This window comes from Barbus barbus, assembly GCF_936440315.1.
Source record: "Barbus barbus genome assembly, chromosome: 10".
NCBI classification, from domain to species: domain Eukaryota; kingdom Metazoa; phylum Chordata; class Actinopteri; order Cypriniformes; family Cyprinidae; genus Barbus; species Barbus barbus.
In genome coordinates, this window is record NC_136738.1 from 33,536,120 (window position 1) to 33,550,586 (window position 14,467).

Consider the following 14,467-nt stretch of genomic DNA (forward strand, 5'->3'; position numbering starts at 1 on the left):
GAGCAGATGTGGCTCTTTACAAGTCTCTCAAAAACCTTCATGACTATAGATGTGAGGGCAACTGGGCGATAGTCATTCAGGCAAGAGGGTTTATTGTTCTTTGGCACAGGGATAATGATGGATTTTTTGAATGAAGTGGGAACCACGGAGGTAGCAAGGGACTCATTAAAAATGGAAGTGAACAAACCAGCGAGCTGATCGGCGCAGGACCTCAGAACACGGCCGGTTATCCCATCAGGACCGGCTGCTTTCCTGACGTTCACTCTCTTTAACGCCCTCCGAACCTCATCCTCCGATACGGTGATTACAGGATCATCGCTGCTCTGCCTGCTGCTTCCTGACACGCCGCCGCCGTTGCCATCGAAGCGGCTGTAGAAGATGTTTAACTCGTCGGCCAGCAACGGATCTGCTCTCACCTCCGCGGAGGATTTGTTTCCGAAGTCACAGATGGTGACTTAGGCGCAGTGAATAGAACAAATTTTCTTAAGGTGTGCCTGTAGCCCCGTTGTACCCTATATATGTTATAGTATGCTGTAGTTTTGTTTTATTTTTTCAGGTCATAAACAAATGCAGATTTTAAGGCTATAATTTGAATAACAATGACAGAAAATGCAGAAAATTAATGTTTTTTCCCCCAGCAGTTTTCCCCAGTAATAATGTTTATATATAACAGCTTATATTGTGTCAGATTGCAGTAGTAGAAGAATTTGTGAGTTTCAGTGAATGAAATAAGAAATCAGCATCGTCTGACAGAATGACTCGCTGATGATTACAGTCTTATTCTTTTGGAGAGGATGGGATGGCTGATAAATCAGGATTAGAAAGAGCCCAGAAAACCAGAGTACTCGCCATCAGTAATTCAGCGGGAGCTCAGACTGGTAAGTTATAATTAATAACCATATGGTCCATAATACTTAATGTTTTTAATGACAGTGATTTCTTTCAGCTTGTTTAGAGTGACACTCAACATCAGTCATGCTGCTGCTAAATACAGACTAATACTAGTGTGAACAAATGATGAAAAGTGTAAATAAATCTAACAAGCATTTGGAGAGTGTCCTCAGACTCAACGCTCTCTCTGTCTCTTTGTTCAGGTCAGATCAGCATAAATGACAGCAGACGGGTCACAAGTCGATTTCCTAGTCGTCGTCGTCACTGGTTTCCACTGGAACAGGTAGATTGTCAACAAAACAGTCTCTGTAGAAGGAGATGAGTGAGCGCTGCATGTAGCGCCTGCTGATGACATCATGACCCTCATCCGGGAAGATCTACAGAGAGGTCAGAGGTCAAGCGTGAGGTCAGAGGTCAAGCGTGAGGTCAGAGGCGTGCAGGTGTGTGTCAGTCGGAAGGTCTTACCTGTAACCTGTAGTTCACGTTAATCACAGACAGCAGCTTCACTAGCTCCGCAGTGTGTTGAAAATGAACGTTCGCTAACAGGAGAGAAATAAAAAGTCATGATGATGCAGCTTTTCTGTCTGAAGGTTTGTGGGTTTTCTTTCATAAGCTCACCATCTGCTGTCCCGTGTATTATCAGAAAGTGTAAGTTCTCAGAGCGCGTGATGTTCAGCGGGAGACTGGAGATCTGATGAACACACACACAGAGTAAGAGTGTGACGCTGAGCTCCCTTCACTCCGTCAGCTGAGATCTGAGATTCACACTGCATCACATTCACTGATGTGTTCACAACAGTTTTCATGACCAAAACTAATTAAACATCTAACATGAAAGAACAATATATAGGGCTGCAAAGAAGTTCAACTGTTCTCGTCTTTGTCGCATTGCTGGACGTCCATATTGTGCCCCGACAGTTGTCATCCGTTTGGTTAAAATAAATTAGATTGTGTGGCTGGTGGTGTGAATGGGGCTTTACAGAGATGCCCATGATCTAAATATCACATGTCTTTGTGTCTCTAATCATACAGCAGCAACATCTTACCTTGTATTTGAGCTCATTTTGTAGAGGGAACCCAAAGTATCGCTCTGTAAAAGCTGAAGCTGCGTACAGAAACAGAACGATCAGACTAGTGTGTGTGTGTGTGTGTGTGTGTGTGTGTGTGCGCGCATTTTTGTGACAAATGAGGACATACATTTATGACACAGGTATGACAGGTATTACAAGGTGAAAGTGACTTTTCAGGACAATGACCCAAGTCCCCACTTTTCAAAACACTTCTAAATCATACAGAGTGAGGTTTTTTGGGGGAAAGTAGAAATGCATAGTCTCCTGTGAGGGCTAAGTTTAGGTGTAGGGTAGGTGTAGGCCAAGAGCACATACAGTTTGTACAGTATAAAAACCATTACGCCTATGGGATGTCCCCACTTTTCACAAAAACAAATGTGTGTGTGTGTGTGTGTGTGTGTGCATGTTTATGTGGTTTATGAGGACACAAATTTGTATAATGACATGGGTATGACAGAGGTATTACAATATGAAGGTGGTTTATGAGGACACTGCCTATGTCCCCGTAATTCAAAAGGCTTAAAAAACATACTAAATGATGTTTTTTTGAAAATCTAAAAATGCACAAAGTGTCCTGTGAGGGCTAAGTTTAGGTGTAGGGTTGGTGTAGGGCAATAGCACACACAGTTTGTTCAGTATAAAAACCATTACGCCTATGGAGAGTCCCCATAAACCACAAAAACCAACGTGTGTGTGTGTGTGTGTGTGTGTGTGTGTGTGTGTGTGTGTGATGTACCGTAGAGCTGCCAGTCAAACACTGGACTCACAGCCGCTCCGCAGCGGAGTTCAGGTCCGTGTGAGAGCAGCAGAATAGAGCTCAGGAACCCACCATATGCCTGCACACACACACACACACCTGCAAAACACTTCTGAGATCACTTCGCACAAACACTAGGTTTTGATCTTGCAGAGCCTGATCTATTTCTGTAATAGAGTCAAACTGTAATTCTGGTCTGAACAAGTATTTTTATCTTGGTTTGCCCGACAGAGATAGTTTTTATTTAAAGCAGCTGATTTGTTTAAATATCTGTGCTTTTTGGGCAATTTATTCAAGTCTGCAGAGTGTAAGGTCACATTATGGTTTTATGGCTTGTGTGGTTTCTGCAGTAAAGGATAGATGTTATTCTGTCATCATTTAGTCTCCATCGTGTTGTTCCTAATGTGTTTGACTGACTTTCTTCTGCAGAACACAAGCAGATGTTTTGAGAAATGTGTCAGTGTTTGTTTTTTGTCCATACATTAAAAGCCAACATTCTTCAAAATATCTTATTTTGTGTACAGCGGAAGAAAGAAAGTCACACAGTTTAGAAATGTCATGATGAAGAGTAAATTCTGAGATCATTTCATTTCTGTGTGTGCGATCACTTTAACGAGTCTGGTGTGACTAATGCTGTGTTCAAGTCCTCCTGGGACGTTCGTACTTACGAGTTGACAAGCAGTCATTACAATGTCAGGTGTGTTCAAGTCACTTTGATCGGAACAAGATGACGATTTAAGTTTCCTGCATAAAATTGAACGATTTTTTAAACTTACATCTACAAAATGACGAATAAAGAATCATCGTGTTTTGGCTTTTGTTCTCTTTTTATTCAATTTATGAGTGATGTAAACAATCATTATACATTCTATTTTTAATCTTTTTGGCGCCGTACGAGTGGCAGCCTGCTACAGCAGCTCTGTGTTTTGTTACTGTTAGTCTTAGTCTGTTCTGTTTAGGGTTGTTTATGTTGCTAAACTAAGCAACATAGCACAAGAATAAGGATGGTGGGGAAGTAGTTTGATCACTTTTTTCTGCTTTTTTGGCACTTTGTTTACTCGCTGTATTGTGTGTTCATGGCGAACGCAGCGAGGGGATTGTTTACTCTCGCGACCAGCTGATAACGTTTGGGAATACCATTCTATCCCCCGGAGATATACCTGTGATTCCGAAGGAGCTGAGGAGGGATGCCGAGCTGGAGCTTTACGGAGGGCAAAGAGAAGGAGAATTAAGCCCTACCTTCCATCAGCCATTATGGGAAATATAAGATATTTGGTTAACAAGACGGATGAACTGGCGGCGCTGGTGAGAAACCAGAGGGAATATAGGGAGTGCAGCATGATGTGCTTTACGGCAACGTGGCTGCATGAGTATATTTCGGATGCCAATGCTACAGTGGCTGGCTTTCAAACAATGCGGGCGGATAGAGATTGCAGCGAGCGGTAAGAAGAAAGGAGGGGGGCTCGCTGTGTTGATTAATAACAGATGGTGCAATTCAAAGAACATTTATGTTAAAGAATGCATCTGTAATCCTGATATTGAACTGATTGCCATTGGTCTGAGGCTGTTTTATTTGCCTCGGGAGTTTACTTCCGCTATTTTTGTTGTTGTTTATGTTCCACCTACGGCAAGCACAGAGATAGCGAGTGACGTTATACATATGGTTATAGTGAAGCTACAAACACAGCAACCAAATGCCTTTGTTGCCATATCGGGAGATTTTAATCATGTAAATCTTGCCTCAACTTTATCTACTTTTTATCAGTTTGTGAAATGTCCAACAAGAGAGAATAAAACACTGGACCTACTGTATGCCAATGTCAAGGAAGCTTACAAGTCTACGACTCTCCCCCCACTTGGATGATCAGATCACAACCTTGTTTTACTCACTCCACTTTACAAGCCTGCTGTTCAGCGTCAACCTATTACAACTAGGATGGTAAGGAAATGGACCCAGAAGGGGGTTGAAGATCTGCGCAGTGCACTGGCAATTACTGACTGGAATGTACTGTGTGAACAGGGGGACGATATTGACAGTATGGTGGACTGTGTTACTGAATACATTAACTTTTGTGTTGATACAACCATTCCTACTATTGAGGTATGATGCTTCTCTCATAATAAACCCTGGATTACCAGAGACCTGAAGGCTCTGTTAAATAAAAAGAAGAGAGCTTTCAAAGGAGGGGATAAGGAAGAGGTGAAGCGTGTACAAAGGGAATTAAAGAGGAAGCTGAGGGAGGGCAAAGACTCCTATAGGCACTTGAGGATAAACTGATGAGGAATAAGGTGAAAGAGGTCTGGAGGGGTATGAGGGGTATTACTGGCCTTCAACAACCAGGCAGAGTAATAGAAAGTGATCCAGGAATGGCAGATGAACTAAACCAGTTTTTTAACAGGTTCAATGTGGAATCTGCTACAACACACTATCATCCATACTCCCACAGGAATCCTCTGGAATCGGAAGAAACAGCTTTCAGCACATATCCTCACCAAAACCCTCCACATCAGGTTTTCACATATACATCCACAGACACTAGCTTCCCCCGCACTGGACTAATTATAACAGAGGAGCAGGTTCGGAGGGAGCTGAGGAGATTACATCATGGCAAAGCTGCAGGTCCAGATGCTATTTGTCCTAAAACTCTGAAAGTCTGTACAGACCAACTGTGTGGAATATTTCAGCGCCTTTTTAATCTGAGCCTCAGTTTGGAGAGAATACCTCTGCTTTGGAAAAAATCGTGTTTGATTCCGGTGCCAAAGAAGGGTTGTTCCACTAAGTTAAATGACTATAGGCCAGTTGCACTCGCATCACACATAATGAAGACTATGGAGAGGATAGTCTTATCACACCTGAGGTCACTGGTCTGTTCATCATTGGACCCTTTGCAGTTTGCTTATAGCCCCCAGGTTGGGGTGGAGGATGCTATTATATACATGCTTCAGAGGATCTATCCACACTTAGACAAGGCTGGTAGCACGGTGAGAATCATGTTCTTTGACTTTTCCAGTGCTTTAGACACTATTCAACCAACATTACTTGCGGGAAAAATGGAGGGAATGCAAGTGGATGCTGCAATGATCTCCTGGGTCACTGATTACCTCACAGGCAGACCACAGTTCGTGAGGCTGGGGAACTGTGTGTCACAGGAGGTGGTTAGCAACACAGGTGCTCCCCAAGGAACTGTCCTGTCTCCCTTTCTTTTCACCCTTTACACATCTGACTTCCAGTACAACACAAGGCATTGCTGTGGTTGGGTGTGTTAGGGATGGGCAGGATTTGGAGTACAGTGCACTCATCAACAGCTTTGTGGAGTGGTGTGGAACTACTCACCTACAGCTAAATGTTACAAAAACAAAAGAACTGGTTATTAACTTCAGGAGGAAAAAGACAACTCACCCCCGTCAGTATAAGTGGCGGTAATGTGGAGATTGTGGACTCCTACAAATACCTGGGCTAAAATAAATAAACTGGACTAAAAACATGGAGGCAATATACAGGAAGGGACAAAGTCAACTTTATTTTCTGCGGCGACTTAAGTCCTTCAATGTATGTAGTAAAATGCTTAATATGTTTTATCAGTCTGTGGTTGCTAGTTCTTTGTTTTATGCTGTGGTGTGCTGGGGTACTGGTATGAAAGGGGGTGATGCTAAACGGCTGAATAAACTCATCAAAAAAGCTAGTTCTGTCATTGGACAGGATATGGTTCCTCTGGAGGTGGTTGCGGAGAAGAGAATGATGCATAAATTGCTAGCCATCATGGAAAACACCACCCACCCTCTAAATGACTTGTACATATAGTAGTTTTAGATAGTTTTATTGTACATTACAAAAAAAAAATAAAAACGACTATGTGGTGGCGTTCATGTGCGTTCAGCTCGTAAATACGATGTATCCGACATGACTTGAATGCACCAATAACCTCACCTTGCCAAAAACCCCGACTCTGCCTCCATCAATATACGGCTGCTCCATCAGATACCTGCGTGGAAAAATGTAATTATGATGTGGGGAAAAACTAATTTAAGATCACTGTTATATCCACCGAAGCAGAGACGATGAATGAGAACTGCTTTATGCAGACTGCAAATTTCTTCCACAAACCCTTCAACATCCACATCCAGTTTCTACATCTGTCCCATAGAGATCTGTTCTCAAGTCTACATTAACACATCAGATGCAGAAACATTTGTTTTAGATGCTTATTTATATTTTTGCTTTAATGTGCCAGTAGGAAATTAAACTTAATATAAAATGAAAAAGTGAGTGGATTATTACATGATTTGCTGAAGAAATTCTCTCTGGCACACTAGAGAAATGATATGAAACATCTTCAGTGTTTTTGTGAAACATCTAATGTCTCAGACTTTTGTACAGTAGATGGAGGTTTGAGGTTTAGTTTACTCACTGTAAAACAGAGCACAGATCCTCCGTCTCCAAGAGTCCCAGACGCTGATAGATGTCCTGCAGCATCTGCTGGCCCTGATAGCCGCTTCCCCTGCCGTCCAGCCGCGCCACAATCACTTCATCACAGCTGACCAGCTCATCGGTCCAGTCCAGACGGAAGCGCTCGCTCACCTGCTGACCGCCAGGGTCAGAGTCACTGCCTCACACACACACTCAGAGGTCAGAGGTCACCGATGCGACTTGATCGTTCCAAGATACTGTATTTATCCATACTAGTGATTATCAAAACCTGCTTCCTAAAAAAAGAAATCTCTCACTGAATATTTTTGGCGAGTAAAATAGTTTCTAATATAATATTTTAGTAAAAAAATTAATTAATTCATTAATTAAAATAATAAAAGTGTTGCTAAATAGCCTTCTAAATAAAACAATACACTTTAGATATTTTGATTACATTAATTACAGATGTTAATGATCGTATATGTACACGGAAAGTATTCACTACACAAGAGAAGGACTTCATGCTTTTTAAATAATCTTGAGACTCAGTAGTGTTTTTGTGTATGTGTGTTAGTGTATTTCATTTGTTTGTGAGCATGTGTGTGTTAGGGTCAAGGTTTTTTATATGTTAATTAGTGTGGGTGTGTGTGTGTGTGTGTGTGTGTGTGCATGTGCGTGTGTGAGTGTGTGTGTCTGTCTGTCTGTGTGAGTGTGTGTGTGAGTCTGTCTGTCTGTCTGTGTGTGTGTGTGCATGTGTGCGTGTGTGAGTGTAAGCTCGTACAGCAGCAGCAGGAGCGGATATTGTTTACTCTCCTCAAACTGCGGAGGGAAGCTGAGCTCGAGTCGCAGTGCTGTAAACACACAGTAAACACACATCAGTCTTACAGTAAAAACACAACCAGTGCAAACCATCCTAGGCTACATTCAGACTGCAGGCAAAAATTTGAATCTTTTTTTTTTTGTTGCTTATTTGTGATAAATTTTTTTGAGTGAATGGCACAAAGCACATGCAGTCTGAGGCCTCATTTACAAAACATGATCTTAAAGTGCGTGTACGATAATATACCTGCCAACATTAATTTTTCTAGAAACGGTTCGGAGTGGAAGAGTAATTAGCATCATGTCAGGGTCGAAGCAGGCGAACACACTTCTTATGTACGCACTGACCTTACATTAAAGTTATACGTTTTTCAAACTGTTGCTCATTTGTCTCTAACAATGTGCACATTTTTGATCTTCCACTTCGTTTCAATGTTTTTGCCTGAGGTTAATCACAATAATTTTTCAAATGTTTTATGTCTCCTTATCATGATGAATATACTGAACACCAGCAATGGCACGTAAATGAACATGTAACTATCTATAAAGATTGTGATCAAATTGAAAAAAATGGTTATGTTTATAGTGGTGATGATGATTATTTGGGTTCTTGAAAAATAACCTGGTTTGTTTGTGAATACTTATATATTCCTCGGTGTAACAGTTTTGCCCTGTTTTCAAGTACAAATATTTAAACATTGTTAAATCAAGATATATTTACTGCACTCTTTTTTTATTTGATATTTTCTCTTGGTTTAAGCATAAACTCACTTATCTTGATACAAGATATATCGTTTTGCTTCTCCAGTAAATATATCTTGATTTAAGAATGTTTAAATATTTCAACTGGACAACAAGACACAAACACTGAGGAAGAATGGAACTTTTTCCAGTCCTCGTAAGGTTGCTGTGGAAGTTCCTCTACGTTTAGTTCAAAGAACAGTTTGTTTCAGATCTCTCTTCTGGCTCAAATGTGCCAGTGTCGGTTTCCTGTGATGAGCTTGAGGTTGTTCTTCAGATGCTCTTCGTCAGTCCTGTTGTGGTGTGTGAGATCTTTCACACGTGAGATATTTGTTGAGCAGTCAGACTTTCATTGAGGAGGTTTGAAATATTTGGACAGGGTTTATGGTCGACTCATCTGCTATGTTGTCTTCAGATTGATTTACCTGTGTCCAGGGGCGGACTTAGTGATTTGGGGGACCTAAGCAAATTTCAGGTACTGGGCCCCAACACAATAACTATATGCTCTTTTACGCCTAACCCTTATTTTGCTCGCTAGCTCTCTCTCATTATAGCTATAACTATTATTTATTATAACTATTACCCCTTCACAAGAGACAAGAGTTTTTTATTTGTCACATACACAATTATACAGGGTATAACCAGCAGTGAAATGTAGGTCAGGTCCGCTCCAAGGACAGTGCAATTATATAGAATACAAATATTAAGAAGGAGAAAAGTACAAAACATAAAATAAAATAAAAGAATAAAATAAAATAAAAGATAAGATAAAAAATATAAATATAAATGTGCAGGTCAGTATGTTGTTGACTTAAATAGTAATAAGAGGAATGTGCAAAAATAATGTGCAAAAAGTTGTACAGGGTATTTGAATAGCAGCAATATGAGGTAGAGAAAAATTATGAATAGCTTATTGATATATGATATTTACATGGAGAAAAATTATGAATAACTTATTGATATGGTGATATTACATGGAGTCAAGTGATGTTATGACACAGAGTTAGAGTTTAGGAGCCTGATGGCCTGGGGGAAGAAGCTCCTCCTAAGTCTCTCAGTTTTTGCCATCAGGCTACGGAAGCGCTTACCAGATGGAAGCAAAGTGAATAGTCGGTTAGCAGGGTGATTTGAGTCCTTGAAGATTTTAACAGCTCTATTTTTGCAGCATTTGAGGTAGATGTCCTGCAGAGAGGGGAGAGCAGACCCTGAGATGCGCTCAGCTAAGCGCACAACTCTCTGTAGTGCTTTGCAGTCCTGATTGGAGCTGTTTCCATACCACACTGAGATGCACTGAGTCAATACACTTTCTATGGTCCCTGAATAGAAAGTTTTCAGGATTGCTGGTGAGACCCTGAATTTCCTCAGCTGTCGCAGATGGTACAGTCTTTGCCTGGCTTTCTTAACCTGTGTTTGGATGTGTGTAGTCCAAGTCAGGTTCTCGGAGATGTTTACACCGAGGTACTTGAAGCTACTCACCCTCTCCACAGGGGTCCCACTGATCCTGAGAGGAGAATAGGGCTGCTGCTGTCTCTTCCTAAAGTCCATGATCAGCTCTTTAGTTTAGTTGCTCACATTCAGAGAGAGACAGTTGTCCTGGCACCATGATGTGAGTCTCTCTACCTCATCCAAGTATGCGGTCTCATCGTTGTTGGAGATGAGGCCCAGAACCACAGTATCATCAGCGAATTTGACAATAGATGTGGAGCTGTGAGAGGACACGCAGTCATGCGTGTAGAGAGAGTAGAGCAGGGGACTCAGGACACAGCCCTGTGGGGCACCTATGTTCAGAGTGATGGAGTTTGAGGTGAACTGGCCAACTTTCACCACTTGAGGTCTGCCGGTGAGGAAGTCTTGAATCCAGTCACAGAGTGAGGAGTTTAGGCCGAGGTCTGTGAGTTTAGATGCCAGCTTGATGGGGACTATAGTGTTGAAAGCTGAGCTATAATTCCCATTGTTGCTGTCCATGTGTGTGAGGGAAGAGTGGAGAACGTGAGAAATGGCATCGTCCGTGGACCTGTTTGGGCGATAGGCAAACTGAAGAGGGTCCAAAGTATCAGGGATGGAGGAGCAGATGTGGCTCTTTACAAGTCTCTCAAAAACCTTCATCAGGGCTCCAGACAAAAAAATCGAGTAAGGAGCCATTGGCTCCTATAAAAGAAAAACTTAGGCGCCAAATTATTTTTTTAGGTGCCACAGAATAAAAGTGGTTTATTTTATTATTATCATTTTATTTTTCCCCCCTATTTTAACATTTCAATCATTTCGTCATGTGTTTATGTCTTATCTTTTCTAGGCTTTATCAGCATTTTAATCCATCTTGTAGATGATCAGGTCGACCGGGGGACTAAGGTTCACTTAAAGTGTGAATTAAATGTCTTTTACAACTTGAAATATACAATCAAAGAATTGTTCGTTACACAGAATCTGTACCAATATCATGGACCATAAGCATCACTTGGCAACTGAGTGCAGTGCATCCTATAAATGTTGTCACGTCTTTCACACATTCAGTCTGTTTTTCTTCATTAGTAAAATGCAATTTTATAGGAGGAGTTGAATCATGTACAACAGAATAAGTAAAAATATTAATATGCACAGAGCATAAATATAGCAAAACGCTCCTCTTTATAGTTATTTTTCTAGCTGACTGATGAGTTTATGGACACTGAGTGGTTATTCTGAGGTAAATGTACTACAATGCAATGTTTAAAAGCTTTATACATTTCCTCAGTTTGAAACACTGAATGAGCTTTTACATAAAACATTTCAGTAGGTTGTACTATAGGCTTTCTGCTCCGGGTGTGTGTTCACGGTGTGTGTGTGTTCACTGCTGTGTGTGTGCACGTTGGATGGGTTAAATGCAGAGCACGAATTCCGAGTATGGGTCACCATACTTGGCTGAATGTCACTTCACTTCACTTCACTTCACTTCACTTCACTTCACTTCACTTCACTTCACTTCACTTCACTTTCTTATTGCCTACCTTTTGATCATGTTCATTTCATACTATAGTAGTAAATCGAAATATATAAAGGGTTCACTTGCTGCTTTAACTGAGGTGCTAAAGAGATCGCGCCTGAGCATTAAGTGCGATACTCTCCGCTCGCGCGATCCGGACGCATACACGGACCGTGTGGACGCGGGGTACTGGTGTTTATATTACCGAAAGTGTGCGCTTGTGGTCCGCATTAAAGAGCACCCAAACCGCATCATTTGAATTTCGTAGCATTTTAAAGCTGATACTTTGTTTATTAAAAAGTAAGACAGCACAAAGCTTTTTGCGATTACTGGATGGCAAGTGCGCTTCAAATAACAGGAAGTCCATGCATTAACAGAACACAGCATAGACTAAGATCTCGATAAGAAGAATCCATATTAGTAATGATTATAAACGAGAATTGTTGACGATATTGCCAGTATCCACAGAGCTGACAGCTTTACCTGTTGAAGTTTGTTCAAGTTGTGCACGAAATAGACACGGCTTTTCTGCACTTGCACTTTGGGGCTGTTTACACCTGGTCACTTCATGCATTTTTTCCTGATCGGATAGCTATCTGATCCTGAAAAGACCAGGTGTAAATGCCGTCCGAAACGCATTCGAGACGGATATAAATCCAATCGCTCTAACCACTTCAGGAGGTGGTCTGGGCGAAACCGGACAAGTGTAAATGCATCTGGTTGTTGAAACCACATATGGTAATTTTACTCCTCCCATAATATTAAAATAATAGACGTGTGAGAGCGTTTTATAGGCTATATGGCATGTTATACTCAGATATGACAGCGCAATGCAACAAGCATCACCGCGGATGAGTAGCGGAGTATTTCTTCAGCAAGCGACGCGCAAACTGAATGAACCTGAAAGTAAGTCGCAGACGCTCAACACACAATCTTCTTCATTAAAAGTAGCGAGACTAGCCTATCTTTCCAGTGCTGATGCCGCGCGCACTCTTGTTGCGGTCTCTGATATTGAAATTAGCTGATAATTAATCAAATTATCCATTGCTTTCATTGACGTGAACTCCGTTATATTTGCATATGAAGCGGGAATTGAAGAACGGATTTATATCCGTTTTGCGAAGACACATTTATGTGGCCAAGTGTAAATGGGGAAACGTTTTAACAAATCATATAGATATCCGATCAGAGAAAATGCATGAAGTGACCAGGTGTAAACAGGCCCTTTCAGGTCTCTCTCACTGCGTTCAGCAGACTGTGTGCGGCAGAGACGAGGACTGTTTGAAACTCTTTTCCAGTAAAACTTTGATGCGCATCGTCTTATGTAAGTTTAATACGTGAACATAACAAAAGATGTGAGCGCAAAACAATCGGGAAAAAAGTCCTTTCATGCAAATTATATATAGTCGCCAGTGGCGACCTCAGCAAAAACTTCACTCGCAAATTAATATTTTAATAAATAAATATAAATAAATTTTAGTCGCAGTTTGGAGCCCTGTTCATGACTATAGATGTGAGGGCAACTGGACGATAGTTATTCAGGCAAGAGGGTTTATTGTTCTTTGGCACAGGGATAATAATGGATTTTTTGAATGAAGTGGGAACCACGGAGGTAGCAAGGGACTCATTAAAGATGGAAGTGAACAAACCAGCGAGCTGATCGGCGCAGGACCTCAGAACACGGCCGGTTATCCCATCAGGTCCGGCTGCTTTCCTGACGTTCACTCTCTTTAGCGCCCTCCGAACCTCATCCTCCGACACGGTGATTACAGGATCATCGCTGCTCTGCCTGCTGCTTCCTGACGCGCTGGTCGGCAGAAACGCGCCGCCGCCGTTGCAATCGAAGCGGCCGTAGAAGATGTTTAACTCGTCGGCCAGCAACGGATCTGCTCTCACCTCCGCGGAGGATTTGTTTCCGAAGTCACAGATGGTCCTCAGTCCCTGCCACATCCGTCGAGAGTCGTTGAGCTGGAAATGAGACTCAATTCTCTCTCTGTATCTGTGTTTGGCAGCTCTTACTGCGCGTTGGAGAGCATAGCACGATGCTTTGTACTCGCTCGTACAAACTTAAGTAGTCTAAATAATTAGTCATCCTGATGCTATTCTAAAGCCATATTAAGCTACCTTATTTTTTCTTGGATCACAAAAGAAAACATATAAAAAATGCTTGCACTTGTCCATTTAATGAATTGTAAACTTCTCTTCAATCTTTTTACAAAAAGGATTAAAATGTCATAAAAATTATCGCATGGAACTCGTTCCGCATTCTAAGTGTTCTCAAGGCATATGATAGGGTTTGCCGAGAAAAAAATCGAAAATGTAATCTATTAAAGGTGCCATAGAATGCATTGATACAGTATTTTAAATTGTTCTCTGATATCTACACAGAAGGTATGTGGCTTAGGTAAGGGCAAAAAATCTCCAGAAACGATTTTACATGTCCATTTACAACCTTAGGATTTCTCCCTAGAATGAAACGGTCTGTTATTGGCTTATTTGGCAGAGTCATGAATAATAATGAGCTCTGCTCTGATTGGCTGTTTCACAGTGCTGCTCAATGTTGAGCTCTGCTCTGATTGGCTGTTTCACAGTACGGCTCATCAGCAAGAAGGAAGCACAGGGAGGAAAATATATATTTAAATACTTTCTCTCGCAGTTATATCGTCGGGTAATTATACTGTATTATAAAACGCGGGCATCAGGGAGCTGTTATTAATATGCGAGGCATTGAAACTGCTTTTGAACGATCCATCGATCGCGTTATAGTTTCACTTTCAAGAGACGCGATCACACAAACTATGTTTACATTATGGAGCAACAGT

At 41.4% G+C, this 14,467-nt stretch overlaps 1 protein-coding gene across 1 annotated transcript in view; it reads right to left on the bottom strand.

The window, feature by feature from the left end:
* Window positions 1-905: 905 nt before the first annotated feature.
* Window positions 906-14,467, bottom strand: part of LOC306876560 (inactive dipeptidyl peptidase 10-like) — a 28,423-nt gene continuing 14,861 nt past the window's right edge. Inside the window, exons 9-16 of the mRNA XM_079427843.1 lie at window positions 7,908-7,977; window positions 7,128-7,322; window positions 6,647-6,701; window positions 2,698-2,797; window positions 1,938-1,996; window positions 1,510-1,582; window positions 1,357-1,430; window positions 906-1,268 (exon numbers count right to left, since the gene is read on the bottom strand). Coding sequence (XP_079283969.1) covers window positions 1,140-1,268; window positions 1,357-1,430; window positions 1,510-1,582; window positions 1,938-1,996; window positions 2,698-2,797; window positions 6,647-6,701; window positions 7,128-7,322; window positions 7,908-7,977 — 755 coding nt within the window. The 3' untranslated portion in view covers window positions 906-1,139. The remainder of the gene's footprint in view (window positions 1,269-1,356; window positions 1,431-1,509; window positions 1,583-1,937; window positions 1,997-2,697; window positions 2,798-6,646; window positions 6,702-7,127; window positions 7,323-7,907; window positions 7,978-14,467) is intronic.